Below are 18001 nucleotides of genomic sequence, written 5' to 3'. Positions count from 1 at the left end.
TTGGAACACGTCTTGAAAGTCCTGGTATTGAGTTGGTAGCATAGCAACCGCACCTAGGATACTTTTTGTACCTTCCTGAATGGGTGAACTGGCACGTTTCCCCTTCCTTCCTTTGGGATAGCAGGTGTGTGTGCAGTCATGGGAGAAGACCAACTCTCGGGCACGCCAGTTGCTCCGCGGGTTGTGCACGACCAGCCACGGCATACCTAGGATTAATCGCAACTGCAGTGCCTTGATTAGGTCAAAAGCGATGTTTCTCGGTGGCCATCTTCACATAGGAGGGTGAGTTCTGTGGTACATTCGGACACAGGACAAGAGGCGATCTCGGTGCCATCTACAGTGGTTACTGTCTCTGTGGTGGGCTTAGAAAAGAGTGGAAGCCCCATCTTTGCTGCAAGATCCTGATCCATTTAATTGCCCACTACTCCGCTATCAGTGTAAACTCCTAACAAATACGTATTTGATGGCTGTTGATGAGCAATTAGGATCATGGGTAAGGCAAAATGGGAGGTCTGTAGTTGGATTTCTTCGCTCGACAATTGGACCCCTACAATTGCCGGGCTTTGTAGTTTTCCGACTCCTCACTTGGTTTCTCCTTGTCTGAGGCTCCTACGGTTTTCCTTGGTGGTTTAACTGGACATTCCTTAAGGAAATGGCCTGCCTTTCCACAGTACAGGCATAACTGCTGTTCCCTCCTCTTATCCTGTTCAGCTTTGGTTAAAGGAGGCCTAGCCCCTCCTGGTTGCATTGGTTCAGTGGTTCTTTATGATCCCCGCTGGGCATGCTCTTTGGGACGCACAAACATGCTGCATGCATCCGGTTTGCTTCGGTCTATTTTCCGATCTTGCAACCGGCGGTCGAGTTGCACCACCAGATTAATAAACTTGGCACAGTCCTTGGGTGGATCCACTACTTGGGCCAGTACACCCTTTAACTCATGTCGGAAGCCCCGATGGAACAAAGTGGTTCCTTTATCCTCAGGCCATTCTGCTTCGACTACCAGCCTATTAAAAGTGGCTATGTACGTCAACGGATCCTGGTTTCCTTGTCGAAGGGATAAAAGTTCATTGTCCAAAGGCTGACCTTTTCCAGCTCCTGCTGAAAGCCCCTGAAATCGTGTAACAGTCGATCATCCCGGATGATGGACGGCACTGACCAGTCTGCTGCACTACCACTCAAGTAGGACAAAACGAAGGCCACTCGCGTTTGGTCATTGGGAAACACCCCAGGTCGGCACAAGAAGTGGAGGCGACACCGATTCATGAAGGTCGCATATCTTCAGGGATCCCCCGTAAAACGCTCCGGTGGAGCTAGTGGAACTGTCCCAGGTAGATTGATCTGAACCGGATTACTCGTGGGTGTTGGCATGGATGGGCTAATTCCAGGCAACAGGGTTTGTCCAGCCTGCGATTGAAGGAGTTGTCTGCCAAGATCATCAGTTCGTTCTTTGGCAACAATTTGTTCTCTCCGCAAGGCGTTGGTTTGTCGGGCTGAATGTACCTCCGCACGTAACTGCCCCAACAGCTGGACCAACTGGTCGGTTTCTGAGGTTTCCATACTAAGCGCACGGGTGGATTATTAAGTTTGGGCTTCGCGTTCTGTAACGCTCACCTTGTATCCACAGGGACGCCACCTGACTGGTCTGGAGCGCTTCTGGGACGGATTGACCTCCCCCGGGGACTCACTCTGCCATGGGCTTAGTCTGGAAGACAGGAGTTCAGTTTTAGTCACAAACACCTTCTCTCGGGGCCCGCCTCCCAAGTGTTCCCCTTGTGACCCCCTTGGAGCCTCTCTCACCTTGTATTTCGATAAGGTGCGCTCTCCGTCCTGCAGTTCTGTGCAGGGGCGCGTTGTGGCTGGGCACCTTTCCGCCGAGTTACTTCACTGGCGTGGGCCTGGGAATCCAGGCCGACTGCGACTCCGCTCTTGAGGTAAGTCTTTAGCTTTTGAAAGGAATGAGTGTCCGCAATTGTTGTTGTCCTGTTGAGCTTCTCCTTCTCTCGTTGATGCAGAAGGGATGATGGAGACGTCGAGCTGATGGAGAGGGCAGTGCTCGAGTAGGTAAGAGAATGCGCGAAGCGCGGCGCTATGAGCATCTTTGAATAAGGCTAACCTTCCTTGCAGGTTGCTGAGAAGTTCCTGGAAGAAATGCGGCTGATGGAAGTGGAGCGTAGAATTGAAGAGGTCTGGGCGGCGGTAGTATTTCCAGGAGAGCTTTGGTAAATAAGCAGTGACTGAAGGCGGTGGAATAGGAAGATGAATGCTTACTAATTCTCCTCTTCTTGTCTCTCCTCTCTAGGATGTTGCTAGTGGACAAAGACGAGTTCCATGGAAGGTTCTGGAATGATGGAGGAGCTGGATGCAGAACGGGTAAGATGAATTAACGACGTTCTTCTTCTCCCTGAAGATGCAGGCCAAGGATGCTGCGAGCAGGTCTCGGTGAACGTCACGCTGCAAGTGCAGAACAACGCAAAGCGTGTGCCTCAGCTCGGGCATGGCTTAAATAGCCAGCAGGTATCCCAGGTGCTTTCAGGGCGGACCACGCCCTGGATGCTAGATTGCATGATGCAGTTCCATGTTGATCCTTGTGGGGGCAGCCATGTTGGTCTATTGCCCAATGGAAGCTCCATCTATCATATGAGCCTGGTGCCAACGGCGCCAGGACTGGCTCCAGGACAGCCGAGAGGGGCACGACTGGGCCCTTGGGGCCTTGTAGGAATACTGTGGCAAGGGCCAGAGGCCCTGAATTCCCAGGCCAGGGGTTAAGATTGTGACACCCGCTCCGATGTGACCTCTACTCTTTAGAATCTCTTCCACCACTGAGGAACACCATAAAAAAATACTTTCTAATGGATTGTGTCCTCCCACGCATTCCTCATCTTTTATATTTCCAATATCTCATCTTTGCTGCTTCAAAAATAAATTTCAGCAGGGGGAGCTCTGCGTCGATGCCTGTCGAGTCGATGTCCCTTGGAGGCCTCTATCTCAACATCACCTCAAGTATAAGTAGCTTGTGCCATGCCCGTTGGCCTCAGTTCTGTTTTTCCGCACTTACAGCTTCGGATTCGATACGCCTCGTTCCTCACAGGAATATCTTCGAAAATCTTCTTTGAAATTTCTTCACATATCTTAAGTTCTGACCGAAAATGGCTTGGTCTTCGGCATCATCCACTCCTCTTATCCAGCTTCAAAAAATGCTGTGACTGCGGAGCAAAGATGTCCGTGACGGACCCTCGCAGGATCTGCCTGTGGTCCACTCATCCGTCTTCGGAGTGCGAGGACTGCCTATCTATGATGGCCGAAGCCATGAGAGCGCGTCGGGGGAAGCTGGCAGCAGGTAAGGCACAAAAATCCCCTCCTACTCCATCAAAAAAGACCTCAGATGAGTCGGGGACAGTTTCTTCTTGTCGAAAAAAGTCCAAACGTTCCTGTTCATGAAGTGGTTCACACCATTCGTCGACTTCGAGACACGGAAAGAAACAGCACCATAGATCGCCATCTTCCACGTCTTCTAGTTCACTGGAAAGGGTCGTTTGCCCCACTTAATACAGTTCACCGACCCAGTGGGAGGAGTTTAGACTCTAAATGTTAAAGGTTTTCGAGAATGCAGCCTTGCCCCCCTTGAATAGACCTAAAGGAGATGCTCTGGTTGAAATACCTCTGAAGCACAAGTGCTGTGCATCCTCGGACCTGGCTGCCAAGTCTCCTCGAGAGCGATCCCATCCCTCGAGTCAAGAAAAAGTCACCTCAAAGACTAAATCATCGATGCCGATAGACCTAATCCAGACAGTACCGAAAAGTGCATCATCGAAGCCATCAGCATCAACGCTACCGACAAAGCCATCAACGTAACAGTCTAAGACATCAACGTCCTCGTTGACAATTTCGACACCTGCAACAGCTAATATAATGTCAACCGCGGTTCAAAAATTCTTCAAATCCCTGTCTTCCATTTAGGAAGATGCAGAGGAATCCTCTGATGAAAGGCCTTTTGGGTTACAACATAGAACTCCATCAGAGGAGTCACGTATGAAAAATCTGCAAGAATGCCTTCTTGAGGCTAGCGGAATTGACACCTCTCCTGAGGTTAAATTTGGAAGAGCAGACCCTGGTGATCACTCTGAGGTAACATATAGGCAGCTAATGTCAAGGGTCATGAAATACATGGGGTGGTCAAGACCTACACCTGGTTTTGAACAGGGTGATTTTACAGACATATTGGACACAGGGCCACAGGAGGACCGAATTGTCCCTTTTCATCAAGCCTTACAAAGGCGAGCAGCTTCTAACTGGGAGGGACCAGAGGTTATTCCAGCTGTAAATAAAAAGCTGACGGCTAAGTACAGAGTTTCTAGCTCTGACCCTTTTTACCTCTCCAAGCACCCAACCCCAGAAAGCCTGTTAGTTCAGGCAGCCACCTCCACGAGTAGGCAAAATGCCTATCCTATGATAGCTCAGGATAGAGACGACAAATGTTATGATGCCATGGCCAAAAAGGTTTTCCTGCCAGCAGTATGGCCTTGAAGTTGGCCAATGCTACCTGCAAGCTAGCGAGGTTCACACACACCCTTTGGGAGTGCATTTCTATGGTGGCTGAACATATCCCCAAAGGGGAGGAGCGAGATGGTTTCCTTAACATTGCCAAGGACGGTAAAGACCCAATGTGTGAATCCCTCCAGACTGGTTTCAACTCTGTTGATAGTATCAGCAGAGCTATGGTGGCTAGCACAGTGATGCGCAGATTTACCTGGTTGTCAGGATTTGCCCAAGACGTATAATCCAGGCCTCTCAACATGCCCTTTGGCGGCACACGTTTATTTGGGAACAAAGCTGATGATAGTTTGAAGAGGCTGCAAACTTCCAAGGTGGTGGCCAAATCCCTTGGAGCTGCAATAAGACAAACTCCAAATTGCCGCACAGGTATGCCCTGGAGGATTAGGTCCTTTCACCATTACTCCACATTTGGAAGAGGCAGAGGACAGCCGGCTGAAAGAAGACAAAGATGATTCCCCTGCGGTGGACGCGGCAGAAGTACTAAGGCTGCAACAGCAGCGGCTACCTTACCTTCAGCCACTGTGTCAGCCACTCCAAAACCTCTCTGAGGTCTGCCTTCACAAGACTGCAGTAGGAGGTAGGTTGTCACAGCATCTGACAGAATGGCAGGCTATTACTTCAGATGCTTGGGCATTGGACAGTTGCCCAAGGTTACTGCCCACATTCCCTGCAAAACCTCAAGAGTCCTCAAGCAGGGAACAATATTTTGAGGGTTTCAGATCCAAATCCGCAACCTTATGCAGGAGATTTTAACCCTGCTAGAGAAAGGTGCTATAGAACCAGTACCTGTAGCTGAGAGGAACAAGGGTTGGTCCTCCCCTATTTTCGAATACCCAAGAAGGACGGAGGATTGAGACCCATCTTGGACTTTAGAGACTTGCAAAAGTTCCTCAGGAAGGACAAGTTCAAGATGTTAACCCTTTCTCAGATCCTTCAGGCCCTCCAGCTTCAGGATTTGATGGCATCATTGGGCCGTCAGGGTGCTTACTTACATGTGCCAATCCATCACAAGCACCGAAAGTACCTGAGGTACGCTGATGGCAGTTCTCATTATTAGTTTCAAGTTCTGCCATTTGGGCTGACCTGCGGCCGAGGGTTTTCACCAAGCTAATGGCAGTTGTGGCAGCGAGTCTCAGGAGAGGGGGGGATTCACGTCTCGCCCTACCTGGACGATTGGCTGATCAGGGCCATTTCCCCAGAACAGGCCCTGGAACATCTCAGCTCCACCTGTAACTCCCTTCTCAGGATGGGCTTCCCTCAACTTCAAGAAGTCCCACATGATACCATCACAAAGACTCCAATTCATCTGAGCAGTCCTGGATGCATCCCTGGGAAAAGCCTCTCCACCAGAGGTGAGGGATCAAGACATTCTGCAGATGGTGACCAAATTTCAGAATGCCCAGCATCTCCTGGCCATCAATTTTCTGAGGTTGCTCAGCCTCATGGCATCCTGCATTTTTCTGGTGCCAGAGGCTCGCCTGAGAATGAGATCTCGCCAGTGGGCTCTCAGGACGCAGTGGTCACAATTCTCAGGAAGGATGTCAGATCTCCTACAAATCCCGAACAGAGTCTCACTGGATCTTCAAGAACATCTTGAAACAAGAACCATTTTGGCAACCATGGCTGGAGAGAACAGTAGTGACGGATGCCTCACTCACGGGGTTGGGAGCCCATACCAACAATTTGGCCATCAACTGTCGTTGGTCTCCATCAGAGGCCAAACTATATATCAACCTTTTAGAGCTGAGGGCAATCTCATAAGCGCTGATTGCCTTTCTGCCCTCTGAACAGGGAATGGATGTCCTGCTAATGATGGACAACAGAGTGGCCATGTACTACCTCTGTGCAGAGAGGCAATGCAGCTCTAGCTCTGGGCAATACAAGAAGGAATCTGTCAACAGTTTACCTAGCCAGAGAGAACAACATGACGGCAGACTCTCTGAGCAGGCAGAGCACAGACTCACACAAGTGGAAACTAGCTCAGGCAGTCCTTCAAGAGATCTTCACCCTTTTGGGGAACCCCTCAAGTGGATCTCTTTGTGACCGGTGCCAAACGGAAGTGCCAACTTTACTGCTCAAGGGAATTTCCCCCAAGACGAGCTCTAGGAGACGCGTTCGTGGTGGACTGGGAATTTCCACTCCTGTACGCATTTCCTCCAATCCCCGTCATTCCTCATGTCATCAAGAGGTTGAGAAAGTTCAGGAAATCCATTATCCTAGTTGCCCTGGATTGGGCCAGGAGGACATAGTACCCGGGCCTTCTGGACATGTCCATCTGCCCTCTGACATGTCTTCCACATAGAGAGAGGACCTTCTCCCGCGAGCAGAGGGTCGGGTTCTCCATCCAGATATCAGGACTCTCAGCCTTCATGCATGGTTTCTGAGAGGCTGAGATACAAATATTCGGACCTCCCGGGCTACGTAATGGAGATTTTGCTTTTGGCCAGAAGGCCAGCAACCACATCTTTGTACAGCTGCTGCTGGAATAAGTTCTGCAGCTGGTGTAGAGAAGAATGTTGACACTTTTTCATGTAATATACAGATGGTGTTATACTTTCTATTACATCTGACAGATCTGGGGCTACAGATTGGTACCATCAAGGGATATCTGGCAGCGCTTTCTATTTTTAAGTGTACTTCAGAGGAAGTCTCCTATTTTAAGATTCCGCTAATAGTACAATTCTTAAAGGGACTAACTAATGTTTTCACTCCAGTACCTTTTCAAGTCCCACTGTGGGATCTCAACTTGGTGTTAAACTTGCTGATGGGAGCTGCTTTCAAGCTTTTATACTCTTGTCCCTTAAGACTACTAACTCTGAAAACTGTCTTTGTAGTGGCAATTACATCATCCTGAAGGGTGAGTGAGCTACAGGCTTTATCCTGCAAGCTTCCTCATACTGTCTTTTATAAAGACAGAGTGGTACTGAAGGTGAAGCCTAATTTTTTTCCCCATATTGTCTCTGAGTTTCATATTACTCAGAAAAAAACGTTACCATCTTTTTATCCTCCTCCACAACCTGGGAGGGAAGAGGAAAGACTTCACAGGCTTGACCCTAGACATGCAATGAGCTTTTACATCTCCAGATTGACAAAGTTACGGCAAGAGGAGCAGTTGCTTGTGGACTGTTCAGGTCACAAACTGGGTCTAGACATTACCAAGGAAACTATATCCATATGGATTACTCGAACAATATCGGAATGCTACAAACTGGCAGGTAAAGATCCTCCTGAGCACCTAAAATCTCATTCAACCAGGGGCATTGCAACTTCGTCTGCCTGGCAGAGGGGAGTTCCGATAAAGGATATATGTGAAGCTACTACATGGTTGTCTGTGCATACCTTTACTAAACATTACAGTTTAGACTCTTCCTCGTGCCAAGATTACATTTTTGGGAAAGCAGTGTTGCATTCAGTGCATACACAAACCATAACATTCTCATGCCATTTAATTTCTACTCCCACCACCAAATTACGTAAACTGCCATGGGATTGTATCAACAATAAGGAATATGTGGGATGGACACAATCCATTTGAATAACAAGTTACTTACCCCTGGTACGGTTCTTTCAACTGGATGCACCTTCCATATATTCCTTATCGCCCCTCCCAACCTAACTCGAAGTAGAATGTCCCTTGCTGTTGCAGTCTACGCTCTCTCGAGAGGAGTAACCATCAAACGCAAGGTAACACTCCATTTGTAAAAACGGAACTGAGGCCGACGGGTGCTGTACATGCTAATTATACCTGCGGTGACGTCGAGACAGAGGCCTCCGAGGGACATCGACTCAACAAGCATCGAAGCACAGCACCCCCTGCTGAAAAACAATTCCCCATACAGCAAAGCTGGGATATTGGAAATATCAAAGATAAGGAATATATGGGAGGAACATCCAGTCAAAAGAACATTACCAGTGGTAAGTTCTTCTTTTTGCATTACTCTTTTCCACCCCAACATTAGGTCTCAATCGCCCAGAAATAAGAATATGTCTAAATAGCAAACAGATTCTTTATTATAGCCCTATAAAACCTGTGAAATTAATAGGTTAAATTCCATTACTTTTTAATTCAAATCCAGAACTTAGCAAAAATTGCTATGATTAGCCATATACATAGTTATTACTAGAGTTCGAGTGTTGATCAATGCAAATCAGTTATTGGACAAATTGTAGAAGTCCTGTGGATGGTTCTCAACTTGTCACTGGTCTCAGAGACAACAGCAAGCTGGTGCAATGGATTACTAAGAGTTCTTGACCAATCCTGATCTCCGGGTCCGTCTTGGCATGGTTCACCTCTTTTCTGTCTGAGAGTAACCAGTCACTGTTGCTTTCACCTTTTCTATCTTCAGAATGTGCCCTCACCTCCGCACCCACGGGTTCAGGTATTACTCCTACACCGATGACACCAAGGTGCTGGCCTGATTGCACTGCGTTGGGCGATCGTCCGGGCTGTACAAATGTCTCTCTGCAGTGGGTTAGTGGATGAATGCAAACTGGCTCAAACTGAAAGGGGACAAGACGGAAGTCCTGCTGGTTGGTTCTACATCTGGATCGATCTCTTCTTTGGACTCCCTCAGTTTGGCCTTCTATGCCTGGTGAGCTTCCTGTCCCTGTGACGGTTGTCGGAACCCCGGGGGTGCTGCCTTCATCTTCACTTTCCATGTGTCCGCAGGGGAACGCAGTATGTAAAACAGGGCACTTTCTGCTGAGAGTTCTTCGGAGGGTGCTCCCCTTCCTTCGTCCCCGCCTGCAGCCACTGGTAGTGGCTTCATTAATAACTAGTTGTATAGACTATTGTAATACTCTGTACCTGGCTCAACCCTTGGGCACCATTCATCGATTACAGTTACTGCAAAACCTGGCAGCTAGTGTAGCCACTAATTCTCTGTACGGAGCCCATATTAGCCCTGTGCTATGGGCCTTGCATTGGCTCCCGAAAGCTCAAAGAATTGAATTTAAGTCACTTTGCCTGTTTCATTGGGCCGAATACCTTAGGGACAAATTCCATCGTTACATCCCGGTTAGATCACTTCACTCCAGTGTTGGTCATTCCCAAAATTGACTGTCCCGAGTGGGAGGCTGCGCCTTTTATTTTGCGGCCGATAAACTGTGCAATGAACTGCCTGCAGCCTTGAGATGGATGGAAAATCACCTCCTTTTCCAGCAGGCCCTGAAAACGTTTGTTTTAGTTCACTAATGCAGGCTGTCATATGGGAATCCTCGCGCCAATATGCCCTTTGGGTGAATATGCGTGGTAGAAATGTCAGTAACATAACCTTCTAAACAGATGTATATAAAGCATATTTCCATGTCCTCTGTACATAATGCTCATCCAAGTTAATCTGGAATTGTTGCTCTTTCGGGCTTGTACATGTGCACTCAGTCCCTCTGTAAATGTGGTAATCTGTGGGGCACAGTGGTTAATTGTTAATAGTGCCCAGCAAGGGGGTTGTGGCAGCCTCCCAGCCAATCAGGAGGCTCAGAACAGGGGCTTTACCACATGGTCAAATTCCTGCTCCAAGCCTTGTTGGAGTTGGAGGCCGCTATCTTCCCCCACCGGGTCCAAGGTAAGTGTACCCTGTGCTCCACCATGTCCCATTTCCCCCCACTCTCCTTTTCCCCATGTTTAGATTCCCTCCACCCCTGCCGCACTTACCTGGTGCTCCTAGAGTCCCTCACTGGAGCATCCTCAACATGGCAATGGCCACCATTGAAAGGGAGAAGGGACTGCGTGTAGCTCCCTTCACCACAATACATGGCGGCCCCTCTTGTTTTTTAGCAATCACCCCATTTCTCATCTTGAGAGAAAAATACTATTGGTATCCCAGTTTAATGCACTGGGGTACTAATAGTAATACAACCCTCGCAGGTGGAGGCATTACCAATCAGGTAATGCCCCTGGGCTTACGGGGTTCTAACTTATGCACCTGGGCATTACCTGACCAGTAATGCCCCTCTGCTCAGGTAAATTAGTATCCTCCCAACATAAATCCAATGTGACTACAGGCGCTAGCTCAATCTGTAAAAAAATAGAGGTAGATAGGACACTAATATCAAGAGTGGTGTAGAACATAGTAATAGCGTAGTGAATATGCCATGAGGCATCCAATAATAGCTGTAAAATGGTAAGGGCAAGTATAGCAATATAACCCCTATCAAGAGGAGGGGAATAGTGGACCTAAAAAGGTACAGAACAAATATTATGAGATAAATAACCCAACAAGGTGCACATGACTTACACTGTTCCCATACTATGTAAGAGCTCAGTAATCTAATGGTAACGTATCTTTTACAGATTGAGCTAGCTCCTGTAGTCTAATCCATACTGGGCACCACTCGGCTGATCTCCAGCACCCATCTTTTGAAGCAGCCCTCTGCATCTGTCATATGCACTACCCACTCTTTTTCTGTGGTGGTAGAAATCGTGTTTACATCTTCAATCTTACACAAACAGGTAATCTTGACCATCTATTCCTTTAGACCACTCAGTTGGTATTCTAGTTGGAGCCTTTGGTTGCACGGGACCCCTTCGCACCCAAGCTTAATGCACCTTTCCATGGGGTATCAGTCAATTGGCCATTTCTGCATTAAGAATGAACTTTATTGTTTTTTCAGAAAACCTGTGGATATTCAAGCTTTATGCAACGAAAACCGATGTTGATGAAAATATATTAACTTTGTTTGTGTTTAAACTTCAGAAACAGTGTCTCAATTTATTTTTCAGTATATAGACTTCTCAGGATTTATGGTATAATGTACAATTAAATTTGACAAATTTCATTTTTGTAATATATATATCTGTTTATAGTCTGTTTAGGCCTATGAAGAAGAGGTGTCCGTCCTCAAACGCGTCGCCATTTTAAAGCACACTACTGTCAACATTTCTTCAACTTGTCTCTTCTCTGTAAAAATATTGTGATTGTTTCTGTCTTTGTATTTAATTTGCATTCTAAACAAAATATATATACACTTATGTGTTTTACAAAACTTGCTGCGGTTGAAAATCATTATTTACATTCTAATTTCTTAAGGAATTACTTTCTTTAGGTCATAGTAGTTGGTTTATCCAACACATAATAGTGTGCAGGGGACGGGAGGGTTCAAAGTTTGAATCTTCTCTTTCTTTGCGGGTTGGGTAATGCCCTGTGGCCTTTGTTAACTGTAACTTAGGCCCCAGGGCAATACCTCCCCGGTAATGCCCCCCAAGCTCGGGGTTTATTGCTTAAATTAAATATCATTATTCTGCTGCTGGAATCTAGAGGTTTTTTGCGAATATGGTATGTAATGCACAGAAACATTATTATAAATATAACAGAACATTGATTGAAGTGGGAATAAGAGTGTGGGCGCCATGGCTATGCCGCTAGTAACACACACCAGCATACTTGAGTTCTTTGAATGCCACCTTTCACCATTTACATGGTTATCATTTTTCTATTTCTTTTAATTGAAATATTCCAAAAGTATAAAACTGCTAGTGATTATTATACTATATATTTTGTGATGTGAAATGGACGCACTTTACATATATTGTCAAAATAGTGTGGACCCTTTGTTACAACAAAAAAAAGTGTACATTGCACAGAGTGGACCAATTAGTTTGCACATTCAGGCAATAAGACCCCCTCGATGTAATTTATATAGCTTGTAATGTGAAGTGTGAGAAAGTGTTAAAACACGAAAATCGCATTAAAACTTTCCTTGCACTTCATAGTACAAAAGGTGTAAATGCTCCCGCAATTATTGCGTGCACAAAGTTATAGAATACATCCCTGTGAAATGTGCCTGCTTTTAGCAGCTTCTAAAAGCTGGTGCATGCTATAGAAATCTATTGGTTTTGCACCAGCATGAAAATATCATGCTGGCATAAAAGTGTGTGCTTTTTGCAGGCAGAGCATAGGGGACAGTTGGACATGAATAACTCCTTCCGTGACGAGCTCTGCCTGCAGATACCTAGAAATTGCCCTGCAGCGCTAAAATAGGCATTAAAACAGGCATATAAATGTATTTTATATGTGACATTATGTTTCAGTATTTTTGCTTGGTTTGAAGTTTGCTTGCTTTTGTTTTGCTATGTTTTCAGATCCGCCTGGTTTCCGCTTGTAACATCAACTCCAAAGAGCAGTCTGCTCTGCAAAGCTCAATACGTAGAACTCGCTAATCATTGATCTCAAGCAAGCTCTTGCCACAGACTCCTTGCTTTCCTACTGAGATTATCAATTTTGAGCCAAACATGCATATCATATCAATTGATAGATAGATGAAGCTTTGTGTATTGAAAATAGGCCTAGAAATAATCTGAATATCTGAGAAGGAGAGGATGTGAATATTGCCAACACCATTATTTTACACCAAAGGCTAATGAGTTGTTGCAAATAACTGAAATTTTAACAGTAGGATCTGTATTTGGTCATCTACTCTGGCCAGCATAGTCAATGGTGAGGTGTCATAATCTAATTTATTTAGAAAACTGCAAGTGGCAGACCTCCAAGTTAGACAATGAATATGGCAGCAAAGGAAGAAAGTATAAGCAGCAGGTCGTCTTGTCGGTCACATCTAGAATTGGTAGGAGGAGAAATGTAGCCTAATGGTGGCCAAAGAATGTACATAGAACATGGCCATTTTTATTTTCTCCTCTCAAAATGGGAGGCTTTGCCATTGGAAATAAACATTAGTCCAATTGCATCAAAAATCTTTCCACAAAAACTCTTTGAATGCATCACTGTATGCTGTGTAACTCCTCTTATTTTGCTCTATTACAGTACTAAAAAATAATGTTTGGGTCCTTTTTTAAACAGGGAGAAGAGCAGTGAGAAGCTACAATTCTGAGGTGATGAAGAACCTGTCGCCATGTGCGTTCTGTAAAAAGGACTGCGACTTTTGTGCCAGTGTGTCTACCAGATTGATGCACTCACCAGGACTTGTTTTATTCTTGTTGTTGTGCATAAGGTTCATTTTGTAGGAACGGTCCTGCTCAAGAGATCTATTTTTATTGGACTACCTTCATGGACCAACTTTTTTATTGGAACCCTCCTGTCCTGGCGGAGAAAGTGTTTTTCATAGTTTGTACAAAAGAGACAGGAGAAAATCTACAACTGTACACGTTGGGTGCAATACCTGTTTTGAAACTGCACAGTTAAGGTAATTTCTTGCATTCGCATAATAAAACACACAATTTTAATTTGACGAAGTGGTGTGCTTTTTTTAAAAATGTATTCATTTTGGTAAACAGATGTCCTTATAAGCTAAACGCATGGTTCTCGCTCTCTCACAAGGCTATTCACAAAAGAGGCAGAATATTTATGATCAATTGGGCCACACGTCTTCAGGCCACTTTGACAACCCACTGCAAAACCAGATTCACGCATTTGTTTGTATAGGATTCTTGGACAAAGGAGAACAACCAGAGTGTAATGACTTAGAAATATAGCATTGCCACTCAACAATATGTTTTTTTTTTAAAGGATATTTTGCTTCATTTAAAATGGGGAATGGCTTTCAATGCATGGGATTCCACCTTACAATACACGGAAAGTTCACCTCAAACACTGTCGATACATGCAATCCTTGAACACCCAATATAATGCGCTGCAGCCTGCCTTCCATTTTGCTTATGAAACTGAAATGACCTCACTTATTAAAGCAAACATCCAAGCTTACTTTATTATATGCAAATGCCTGCTCTATTATGTTTGTATTATATTCGTGTTTAATTTCATGAGAATTGCAACATTTATAAAACATTTAAATGAAATGTTTTGCTTAAATTTATTTGTGTGAATTAGTTTACGCATTAAACTTTACACACAGATACATTAAGCCAAAATTACAACGAAATTTCATACAATGATAAAACCAATTTCATAAAATTCATTACAGTAATTAGCAGCCTATCATTTAGATTATTTAATACATTCAACCACAAATCTTCACAAAATAAAAATGGGCGCGTAATAAAATATGTATTCAAAATCTCTTCACAATGTACAATTAAAACTGAACAGGCAACAGGTGCTTCAAGATTTCAACGCTTAATTTGTAACAGCAGCACAAACGCTCACTCAAGGGCAACTCTCCATGTGCACCCTAAACATCATTAGTGGGGAAAAAGGTTCAATTTCAAACGCAGCCAGACATTTCTAAAAGATTGTGAAACATACTTAAATAATTCTGCGGGTCATTAAATAATTTAACATCCATAACAAAATGTTCAAACACTTTGTGTGAACATAGACTATTTCTGTTTCTAGGAAAGGAGAGTGTTCTCCTGGCTATCTTGCTTAATTGGTTCCAAGAAAGGTCCTAACACAGTGGTTATTGCGATACAATTTTCACTTTATTTGTGCTAGTGATGGGTTAATTCTTCATACAGTTGATGTGCATCTAGTACATTTGGGGCAATATTGTCCCCTGGTTGTCAGCCGACACGCATTTCGACCCGTGGGTCTTTATCAAGGCTGATCAGAATTCAAAATCATGTGAGGTGCAGAATTTGTGACATACATGGTTAAATTGGTGCACAGTGAGTGGTGTTGGGTGAAGTGGTGTGTTGGCAAGTAATGCAGAATGATTGGGCACATACATTAAATGCAAATGGAAAATCATTTGAAGCATGAGGAGAGAGGAGAAAGCAGACGAAAGGTTAGCAAGAAGTCTTGTTTGGTTTACAGTAAGTTGAGTTGGAGGGTGGATGCCTCTTACCTATTGGATGCGGTCTGCAGCCCCCTGTGGGGTCCTGGTACGTGATGCTTGACTGTCTTGTGGGGACAGTGGCTCCTGTTGGGCCCTGTAAGAAAAGTGGAGAATTGCGTGTGAGGCGTGGCGTCGGGTGCCGTGGGTAGGGGCGAGGTACGTCCCCCACAAGGGCTCGTAGGCGGTCTGTACCTCGTGTTGATGTCCTTGCGTGTTGGGGCAAGTTGGGGTCTGGGGGATGCATCCCAGTATTGGGGGCGGTGTGCCTTGATTGAGATTAGCTAGGGTTCATGTTGCCGGGATGTGGCCGGGATGAAAATAGTGGGGGGTGTAGTGGTCTGGCGGGTTGGGGGAGCGCTGTAATTGTCATGGCGTAATGGGTCGCTATGTAAATCTTGTCACATACACAGATTAGTGCATAGATCACATACTTGCTTTTACAATTGAGGTGCTCCATGATTTTGAATGGTGGGCAGCCTGTAAATTTTGCGCATTTTGTTTGGGTGGCATATTTACACATGGAACATGTTTCACATTTGGTGAAGCCGATTGGTGCTTGTCTACTTAGCCCAACCATCGCTTAAATCCCCATCCCGGGCTACCCCTGAGCCCGACCCAGTCTACCGGTATCACCCATGCACCTGCCTGATCCCCATTGCGCTTGCGCAAGGGAGTACCACTGCTCAATTGCCACCAACATGCGCATCACACGCAGGGACACTGATCCCCTGCGCATGCGTCATGAGCACCAACTGTGACTCAGTTCGCATGCGCAGTGCCATAAGAGGTTTTCACCTCACAGACACTTCGACCAGGAGCTCAACGGAACCGCTCAAGCAGCACTCGGGTAAGATGCACCCCTGTGCAATTCCCTGGCGGCGCTTGGATCCGGCCGACACAAGTGTATCACACACAGCGATATTCACGGCGCTCTCCGCCCACCGGGCACCACCATTCCCACAAAGCCCGGCCCATAGCACGCCACCCCACTGGAGTGCCCGACCCATTACGCCATGACAATTACAGCGTTCCCCCAACCCGCCAGACCACTACACCCCCCCCCAATTTTCATCCCGGCCACGGTCCCGGCAACATGCCAACACACCACTTCACCCAACACCACTCACTGTGCACCAATTTAACCATGTATGTCACAAACATGTCACAAATTTTGCACCTCACATGATTTTGAATTCTGATCAGCCTTGATAAAGACCCACGGGTCGAAACACGTGTCGGCTGACAATCAGGGGACAATATTGCCCCAAATGTACTAGATGCATATCAACTGTATGAAGAATGAACCCATCACTAGCACAAATAAAGCGAAAATTGTATCGCAATAACCACTGTGTTAGAACCTTTCTTGGAACCAATTAAGCAAGATAGCCAGGGGAACACTCTCCTTTCCGACTCAACAATTGGGGTACTGGCTAAACCCCAAAACGCTCCTGTGATCTTGCGACTTATGTATCTTACGAATATGCTTAAATAACAATAGAGCTTAGCACGGTTGCTTCCAAACCTAGAGCCAACCACGATTCTATTTCTGTTTCTAATCCAGTCTTCTTCAAATAAAAGCTTCCTTACTTTACCAGGATTACGATCAAGATCTTCCACACTAATAGACTTGTCTGCCAGAATAGTCAATACTGCGCTCATCCAAGATCTAAGGACAGTGCAGTAATCTTCCTTAAGCATCAAATTAAGTTCAATAAAAAGAGTAAATGGCAGTGGAGTGTAAAAGAAGTATTTTTCACCAATCAACTTTTAATTTAAGTGAGATAAGGCCCACAATGTGTTTTATCGGGGGGGGGTGAGAGTACCATCTGGGAGACACAAAAATCGTCTCCACAGGGTCTCCCTAACCTCTGCGCTGTATATTAATTTTGGAACAATCACCTTGATTATACAGCAAGCCGGCATCCTAGAAAAGCGACCTCATTTTTTATCAAATGCCCACAATTGGGCTGCTGCTTCAACTGCTCCAAGTCTCAGTTCGTCTGATGCAGGTGACCTAGAGCATTTAGATTGTATAATCACTCCAAGATATTTAAACTCAGTCACCACCTGCAACCTCTTGCCATCTATACACCATCCAAAGTTAGATCTGCCTTATAAGATCTGTCTACGTAAGTATCGCCCTGGCTTTTCGACCAATACCTGGCAACTCTTGCCCACTGTTTTGCCATCTTCTGCTCAAACTTCCAGTGTTATGCTGATGACACCCAACTCATTTTCAGGCTTCCTTCAGCCACATCATCTCCTTCCCTCATCTCTGACTGCCCAACCGCCATTCAAAATTGGTGTGCTGCCAACGATCTTTGTCTAAATGCCAATAAGACTGAGATACACCTTCTCCACCCTTTCCCCTCACTCTCTGGCCGGCCTCCCTTGGCCCGCCTCCTACCTGTGAGGCCAAGAACCTCACGGTCATCTTTGACTCCACACTTTCCTTCTCCGCACACATCTCTAAGTCAAACATCTTACTTCACCTCCTTATAGGTACTCTGCCTTTTCTCTCCTTCCCTCAGAAGCTGTCTCCCAAGCTCTGGTTCTCTCTAGGTTGGACTACTGTAACAGCCTCTTTCTAAATCTACCTGCCTCCACTCTCCACCCTTACAACTAATCCAGAACAGGACTGCAAGACTAGTTCTTGGCCTCAAGCCCTTGGATCGTATCTCTCCAGCTCTGAAATCCCTTCATTGGCTCCCTGTGGATGCAAGGATTACATTTAAAACCCTCTGTATTGTCAACA

The 18001-nt window shown here is 45.7% G+C and overlaps 1 protein-coding gene across 1 annotated transcript in view; it reads left to right on the top strand.

Annotated features, from left to right (window-relative positions):
* LOC138453423 (CD109 antigen-like) overlaps window positions 1–13737 on the top strand; it is a 1481241-nt gene extending 1467504 nt beyond the window's left edge. The window contains exon 33 of the mRNA XM_069606256.1: window positions 13350–13737. Within this exon, the coding sequence (XP_069462357.1) occupies window positions 13350–13513 (164 nt within the window). The 3' untranslated portion in view covers window positions 13514–13737. The remainder of the gene's footprint in view (window positions 1–13349) is intronic.
* The last annotated feature ends 4264 nt before the right edge of the window (window positions 13738–18001 follow it).

Source organism: Ambystoma mexicanum, chromosome 4p (assembly GCF_040938575.1).
Source record: "Ambystoma mexicanum isolate Mex_15411 chromosome 4p, UKY_AmexF1_1, whole genome shotgun sequence".
Taxonomy (NCBI): Eukaryota; Metazoa; Chordata; class Amphibia; order Caudata; family Ambystomatidae; genus Ambystoma; species Ambystoma mexicanum.
Note: the sequence above shows the minus strand (reverse complement) of the source record. Positions and strands in the feature narration are given on the sequence as shown.